Consider the following 8,719-nt stretch of genomic DNA (forward strand, 5'->3'; position numbering starts at 1 on the left):
CTGCACTCTGGATCACGCTTAGCCTTAATCGAAGGAACGCGTGGCTGCGCCTTGCAGTACAAAGGCATATTTTTGTGGTACATATGTGGTACATTCTGCGCCGTCTGATCGCAGCTGTGATAATCTGCTTGACTGCGATAATTCGCAGTCAAGGGGACGTATTTTACCTACAGCGATCAGTTTAATTTGCCATTATAATCACACGTCGTCATTGGCTCCGACAAAGCAGCGCCGACTGTATCACCATGATCGGGCACTCTGCGCAACAAATGAAATGGATCATTACAATATTATGATCACTGCTTATGCTCTCAGAAGTCACTCGGCTTATTAGCGTCTGTTGCATGTTTTTCCATTGTTTATAAGCATCCGTTGCACACAGCTATGTATGACGCAGCACTCATCCAGCACGCTCACTTAACTCCACGAGAACGACACAAAGCTGAGCTAGTTGGTAAGGATTCATAATGCAAAAAATAAGTGAGGCGTGCAGACAGGACACAAGAATAGAGAAGTGGACATTGGCGTTCGTGTTGTCCACTTCTCTACTCTTGTGTCCTGTCTGCACGCCTCACTTCTTGTTTGCATTACAACTCCGCGAGACGCGTCACGCCTAAAACTGCGGTATCTTCTAAATGTAGCGACAACTGCCAGCAGCGTGCACCAACAGAAAAATATTTTAAAAAGCCTGCGCCACATTAACCGGCCATGTGACGTTAGGCAGCCAACTTGCGAGTTTGGCATATTTTTCAAAGCCGTGACCTCTTTACCTGCATGAACAAGTGGCTAACAGCCAGGCAACTGTGAAAGGCCGGATCCTCATGCGCGGATCTATGTACATTTACGACTGTGTAAGCTATGCTCCTACATTTGTTAATCAGTTGATTACGGGTATGCAACGTGTGCGTGGCCTGCAGTTACTCCTGGTCCAAACGAGGTGGCGCACAAGTTAACGTCCAACCACGTAGCTCAGCGGCGAGATCACAGCATTCCGCTACCTTAAGATCCAGGGGCTTTAGTCACGTGGCCACTTGAGTGCGCACGACAACGGCGAAGATAGATTAGCACTGACAGCTCCATAAGACAGAACAGTCACCTTGTTGACGAAGACACGGCAGAGCGCAGTCTCTTGCATACCCTGACAGCAGTCCGCAGTGGGCTTTGGCATCGGCTTACATAGCGCATTTACTAACTACTTACGCTCCCCTTCCCCGGCACTTAATGTCGGCCGTGAGGGTGGACAAATGTTGTAACGATGCAATGGGTATAACAATGTGCGGCTCCCCTTCAACTTAATTATAGAGACGTATTACGGGACAAGCAAAAGAAGCAAAACGGTGTGGCATTTCGATTTTATAATCCTGTTTTGGACACTCCCCAAGTGAACATATTGTGAGCATGGCCTTTAATAAAGGTGCCCATTTATTTCAACGCGCACTCTCGCTGTATTGTTTATTCCTCCTTTCAGGAAGCAGTCAATGCGTGGTCGTCGGGATGGTAGACCTCGCTGAGCAGCCTGTAGACGTAAGAGGGGGCGTGCCCACCGGCGCTCGTCACCAGCAGCGGAACGAGGTCCGGTGGCACGCAGTCGGAGGCCGGGTTGAGCAGGAGTGCTCCTGACCGCGGCTCCGGCCCGAGGGGCTCCGGAGATCCCAGCTGCTGGTAGGCACTCTCCGAGCAGGGCAGCTGCGGACTCAGCGTGGCCCCTGGCGCGCACACCAGTAGCGGCACCGCACAGTGTCGCGCAGCCAGGGCCAAGGCGTGGCTGCCGCAAGGAGCCTGTTGTGCATAACGCCAACCACGTCGCACCTTAGCGCACTTCGAGGTGTTGGGAACGATCGCCAGGAGAAGAGTACACATAGAGAGAATGGAAGTCGTAATGATGTGTGACTACAGTTGCAGCTTAGGCAATTCTGCAACAGTCCTCATTGGCGGTGCTCTCACCTTTGGTTCAATGTGAGAAAAAGAAAAATGGTGCTCCGACAGGGGGTGAGGGGAAGGCTAATGGGAGAGACAGTGAATGTGCTTTAAATAAGAGTGCCACACAGTCAAGTAAAAGAAGTATGGCAGAGTTGTACATTTCCCACTACATATTATATAGCTAATATGATTCTTTGTATTCTTAACGTACTACAGTATATTCATTGAGAATTTGCAATACACACTCAGGTTGAGGTCACAAAGATACAAAGCAGCCATTGCATTTTAACGAGAATTTGAATTGCAGACTGCGGAGCCATGATTTACTCATGGCTTTCATTTTCAGTTTGATTTATCTATACAACCGCTGTTCTCACAACAGTTCTTCTTTTCCCATGCTGTTTGCACAAGTTTTTTTCTCACTCCTAGAGGCAGCACTTTAAAACTGGCAAATAAGTACCAATCAGGAGGTTCACCTCAGGAGGTTGGAGTCCTAATTTTCATTGGCACCACCGAAAACTACCATACAGTTTGCAGAAGACATTGCTCAGAGAAAGTTGCAAGGAACTGGGCACACATTGGTATTAGTTCACATAGTACATTCTGCGACAGTACATTTGTCACCAAGAGGTAGCCCCGTAGCAGCCCAGATAAAGTTGACACAACAGAAGCACCACCTATTGGTGGCAAATATCTGTTATTAAAATTTAATGTTGATATATACGATGTTATTAAAAAAAGAAGAATCCTATGTTTTCCTGCGCATCATCTTGCTAATTGCAAGATGATACATTTTGCATCTTGCTAACAGCATCTTGCTAATTTTTGTGCTCTCTAAATTACTAAATCGTTTGTTACCTTCGCATCACCCTGTATATTTGAATGGCAAAATCGTATTGGCCCCAAGCTGATGCTCCCTTTTAAGAATTCAGTATAGCGCACATTCTTCAAGGTGAAAGTTCAGGACATAGTTGATAGTTCAGAACCTAGAAGGATGATGCAAGCAGGCCCCCAAGACGACCGCTAATCCAGCAACCTCACCTGAAGGCCTCCGTCCGCCAAGACACAGTCCGTTCCCAGGATCACCTTGCTCACCCGAGGCATTAGAGCCAGGATCGCAGAGTCCGGGACCAGAGTGGTCGCGATGCCCACACGTGCCAAGGACTCCGCGAGCTGCACCCCCTCGCAGCGCGGTCCCCCTTCTGCCACCAGAACCTGTTGCAGAAGAGCACCATATAATCAATGTGTTGAACACAATTCACCGTTACAGCGAGAGCAATATGTTGAGCACGTTTCACTGTACGTTGTGGCCAGCAAAAGAAGCCTGGGTGAACACCCTCAACCGTCTGCAACAGTGCGAGGTGAATGCGTATCTTCGAACTTGTCGCAGTGCCTGCAGGCAAGAGAAACCTACGACGCAACAGGACTGTCACATCAACAGCAAGGCTTGCACATCAATATCAACTCTTTGAAAAGTGAGTGAGTGCACCCACACCCCTGGCAGTGACATTTTGTTTCAATGACAAAAGGTGAGCGACAGAAACCAAGAAATGACTGAGTGCAATGTTAAACATCTGAATGCTTTCTGTATAGATAGAGTGCTGTTATGGCATTCACATGTATGCGTACTACATGGCCTTCTGATCATGAAAGTTATAATAAAAAAAGAAGAGATAGAGCACTTTAAACACCATGTCTATAAGTTGTGTCTGTGTCATGAGTATGGCGGTATTAATAAAAAAGTCATCATTATGGCAGTGCCCACAGCATTGTATAGACTATGATGCAGCACTCTTCTGGATGCTGATGCGAGACATGTTCAAACATTGTCACCAACACTTGCGGACATGTCTATGACTGTGCACAACTTCCCGAGGAAGTTCAAAGGAGACCATACGGACTCGTGTATGTCTTGCGTAATGCCTGTTCCAGGTAGAGTTGTGCCGCTTTTTTAACAGAACTTTTTTCTTTTTTGATAAGTCAGTTCACCATGGTTCTTGTAGCAAAAAGAGAAGCTGTGACTTCCGAGGAATGTTCAGGAAGAAGTGATGCTGCATATCTTCTGTCACGATTATTTCTGTAGAACGATTGTGTGCTATGTGAGGGTTATAATTTTGTAACACTTTAAGAGGACTACAAATGGTCTGACCTCAGAAACCTGACAAACGTTCCAAATGTGCCGAGGAAACCCCCTGAGCACGCTTGGCTATGTATGCGTGTGTGACCCCTGAATGAACATAAAAACTTAACTGAGGAAACAGTAGCACAAGGCCTTATCAAGCATGGATGAAATAAATTGCATAATTGCGAGTGAAGACTATGCATCCACATTAACAAAGTATTGGCAGCGTTTACTACTTCAACGAATACATTTTTGACTGGTCCAAGCATACCACACCACCTTGCCCCGTACATATGTTGATGAAGCTACTACTACTTCATTACGCTGTTTATTATTCCGCTTTTGTATCAGAAACAGAACATGCAGCGATGGCAACAAGCTTCTTGCAACACTTGTGTGATTATACCACCTTATAAAATGTGTGTGGCATTTGGGTGCACTTATTTAAGAACGCGATAAGAGTTCTTGATAGGCCACTCCCACAGGCAATGCCCTAGGCTCAATCCGAAGGCAGTCAGGGATTTTCGGTTACATTTGGTCACCGTGGGGAGGCCAAATAGTACCACTGACCAGCTAACGGCAGCAAAAATGTGAAGACGACCAATGCTAGTGCGAAGGGAGCATCTGGTTTCCTTCATGCAGGGATTCAGTGCATGCTTTCCTGCTAGTTTAAATCTAGTTTCAAGCCTGCTGCTATGCCTCACATTGCTTGTTGCTTTTGCATAGGTTAGGTCTTAAAGCTTCTTACCACTGCAGCATGATTTATTTTGATGAAACAAGCTGTGAATATACAATGTAGAAACACAGGGAAATCTCTCGTACACTAACCTGGAGGCTTGGACGCAATGCCCCAAAAACGCTTGCTGGGAAATCCCTTGCTTTAGTAACTGACAATCGGAGCCCTCGCGTGTCAGGGACTTAAAGCGAGCACAATGAGGGGCCTGCAAACTTCTGGATGCTCTTGTGTACAAATCAGACGGGGCAATGTGATTCTTTTGGACGCCACTGGTGAGATGGCACTCCATATCCAGAGTCAAATGTGTAAAATTAGGGTGTAGACCCCAAAACATTTCGAATACCAGAGTGAGAAAATTTGGCAACATTCATTGCTGGTGCCGTGCGTAAGTGCTCACACACTTTGCATCTATTGCTATGAACAAGGCCCCCAAGTGAGCCCCTCAAAAATTTATTTTGTGTTTTTTTCCATATGGCAGGCAACCACTTACTCTGTACACTGAAGGTGACTTACGTTGAAAAGACCCAAACAAGATGCACCCCTAATTAATTAATTAAACTTAAATTCTGGGATCTTACATGCACGGACAGCAATCTGATTATAAATGGGGGACTTCAGATTAATTCAGACTAAATGCGTGACACTTTTGCTCGTTGATAAGACCAGTGTACTGCCATGTGTTGCGGGGCCACTTTACCAAGTGCTCTGGGTGCGACGCTCACTCTTCTTGGCTATGCCACTTTCTCTCCACACCAACTACCTCTACATATAGCATGGTGCCAAGCATATCACATGACACCGCTTGCGCATGCGTTTTGCCACCACTTGCTGCCTTTGAGAGTGTTGCACCATCATGACCAAGACGATAAGAGAGTGCAGCTTATCCTAGATTGACCCTGCAACACCGAATTACCATTAAATGTATTTTGGCCCACTAATATCTGCCTCCTAGGCCACACACTCCTAAACTAAAGCCCATTTTCCTCTATAAAGATGTTTAATTCATTCCAGAATATTAACGAGAGCACTTTGGAATGTGAAACTTGTCTGTGGCATTCCTCATGCCGTATATTTTACATATCTGGCACTCTTTAGTGACTATAAGCACGCTAATGTGGCCCTTTCGAGGCTGACTGAAAAACCACCTCAAGTCCCCGGTGTGAGTAGCCGTATAATGCTTCGCCTTAATAATTGAAATGATTGACAGTGTTAGAACAAGGGGTTTCCTTGGAGCCAACATTGCAACACGGGACATCCTGACGATAACAAGTCCCCTTGTTGGAATGTTGGCACCACAGACATCGCATTTGACTGCTGCTGACCCCGAAGAGACAAGATGTCAACAAACACTTTGCTTGACACCACATCTTTACCTGAAATGTGCGCTGGTTCTGGGCAGCCCTTTTGAGGAAAGCCTCCACGGTGCGTGATCTCCCCTGAGTAAGAAGCAGGTCTCCGGACTGGATGTGCTCAGGACCCTGGGCGGCCACATTCTCGGCGCTGTGCCGCAGCTCGCGCTCGAGCTCATCAAGACTGTCCAGCAGCTGTTCACGCAGCCCTGGAAGCGGTCGCGTGTAGTCGCTGACCGAGTCGTCACGTGCCGACAGGAGTTTCTGAAGAGAGTCCCTGTCGGCCTCCACCTGCGGGTGGGAGTGTAAAGTTCTTTTTTTTCAGCACCATCACTCTAAATAAATTGACTGCACAATAGGGACCTGTCACAGAGATAATTTATTACACCTATTTTTCTTCAACAGAATCCACCTGATATTTGCAACTTCCATGATCTCTTTTCTACACCTAATTCTCTACTGATCTCAACTGCACCTTTTCTGAATACCCTACCTCTTACTCTAATATGGGTATCACACAGTGCACTTTTGGTAGTGATCAAGCCCTATCAGGGTCGAATTCCTTGGTCATGATTGGCTCCTTTGAGGAACCTGCGGGAGGGAGCCAATCAGGCTCGATCACAATTGAAAGAGACTGTGTGACACCAGTAAAATAGGCCACGGTTTGTCTAATCTATGCATTATGTGCCTGGCCCAACTCTAATTCATTATTTTGATCTGAACTACAATACAGCCCACTTGGTCCACTCCCCTCTTCAAAGCAAAATGAGGATTGCTTTCAGTCTAACATGGGCTTGCTTCTAACAAGGGTAATGAAAACACAGCCTTTTTTAGCTCAGCAAATTCTAGATACACAGATAAAACTGTGTATGCTCCTTTGCATACTTAGAAGGCAATGCTGCGAGAGTTACGCTAACAGTGCAATCGTAGAAGTGTACTCCGCATTTTTTGCAGTTTAGGTCGTTATTTGTGACACTTTTTACAGACTAACTACTTCATAGATTACAACTAGCGGATGTAAGGTCGCAACAAATCACATATTACTTGTGCACCTTCGTGTTTCCAGTACACAATACACTATGCTTTGGTAGCGAGTGCAAGCAGTACGCCATGTCCGTTAGTTGCAAAACCATGATATTCCGCTCATTCAGTAGTAACTAGGTTAAAATCTGCCATACCTTCGCATCACATTTTGGTGCATAAACATATGAGGCCTAATGTTATATCAAAGTACATGGATGCATACTTAGGTCTTTCTTTTATATGTGACGTGCTATATTTTGGTCCGAGCAGTGAAAGAAGTCTCGCTAGCCTTCATGGTGCGGCTCGCTATGTGTGATACGGAGTACTGTGCGTACAGAAGCATGACATGTTCGCACAATTATACACTATCTGAAAAATGTCTTAACATCATAATGAAGTTCCAGGTGACTCCGTTAGGGTGTAGACTAGAACGTGTCTAAACAAGGATAACAGTGAAAACGAAACAATGAATGCAGACAGCATAGCCAGCAGAAAGGCAAGGCACTTGTCCCTTTTTGGGGAGGGAAAGGACGAGACAGTGGTGAAGAATAATGGCCACCGTCTGGCTAGAAAGAAAGGCCGTAGCGCCACTATTTTTGTTAACACGGCAATGCTAGGTGCTCACGAGACCAGCCGAGAACTTGCCAACACTATTACCCGTTCTTGTTTCTTTGCTCCCATTTAGTGTGTTATGAATTGCAATTTCTGTCATTTTTCCCGTCTGCTTTTAAATACAGATGTACCGATTCGCTGCTTCACTTTTTACACAGCTGTGCACTGAAACGTACAGTTGAGACATATCACGCGAGCGAAGCACGGACGCAAAGCAGATTTGAAGTTGCACCCGTCACTGATCCGGTTGTTAGTGTAAACCTACTTCCCACCAAACCTGCGTCTGAATGATCAAGAGTCACGGCTACAAGCTTGCTGCATAATTACTAGCGCTAATTTATAGCTCTGCGGTCCCCTGCTCGGACCTGAACGCAAAGACACCACGAAATCGAAACAGTTCATTGGCACCGGCATTTCAACTTAAGACATAACAGTGGCAGTCGTTTCGACACCGATCATTTGTACCTGGCGACCCCAGTAGGCGCTGGCATACTCGTCGCGAATGAGGCGCAACACACGTCGGACTACGTTGGCACTGGGTGACAGGGGCGCGAGGTTCTTGCCGCGGGCCCTCACGAGGTCCAACAGCTCTTGGGCTTGCTGCCACGGTTCTTCGCGGACTAGCCGCAACAGCTCCGTAAGCGTGAGCCGAGCCTCTGCTTCAGCGTCCATGCTGAGTAGCTATGAGCAGAGAACGCTGTTTTAGAAGTCCCCCCAGCACTCCGTAAAAGCGCCGGCTGATCGGTCTTGTCCTGCCGATCAGGCAATCGACGGTAAACCTCAGTAACTGTCGGCTTTGCGGGCGCACTGTACGGGATGCCAATCGAATGCCGAAAGCAAGTTGAGAGCAATTCACTTTGCGATCACGCCTCGCGACATTTCAATTACATATGGGAACAGCAGATTGCGTAGAAAGCAACAGAAATACTTTTAACTGCTGTACTGGTCTTGGCTAGA

At 46.6% G+C, this 8,719-nt stretch overlaps 1 protein-coding gene across 1 annotated transcript; it reads right to left on the reverse strand.

The window, feature by feature from the left end:
* Positions 1–1,404: 1,404 nt before the first annotated feature.
* On the reverse strand, positions 1,405–8,703 carry eIF2Bbeta (eukaryotic translation initiation factor 2B subunit beta). The gene is made up of 4 exons (XM_075668875.1): positions 8,228–8,703; positions 6,152–6,418; positions 2,962–3,135; positions 1,405–1,779 (listed from the first exon to the last, which is right to left on the reverse strand). Exons 1-4 carry the CDS (start codon positions 8,432–8,434, stop codon positions 1,465–1,467), a joined length of 963 nt encoding a protein of 320 aa, XP_075524990.1. The 5' UTR covers positions 8,435–8,703; the 3' UTR covers positions 1,405–1,464.
* Positions 8,704–8,719: the final 16 nt, after the last annotated feature.

Source organism: Dermacentor variabilis, chromosome 9 (assembly GCF_050947875.1).
Source record: "Dermacentor variabilis isolate Ectoservices chromosome 9, ASM5094787v1, whole genome shotgun sequence".
NCBI classification, from domain to species: Eukaryota; Metazoa; Arthropoda; class Arachnida; order Ixodida; family Ixodidae; genus Dermacentor; species Dermacentor variabilis.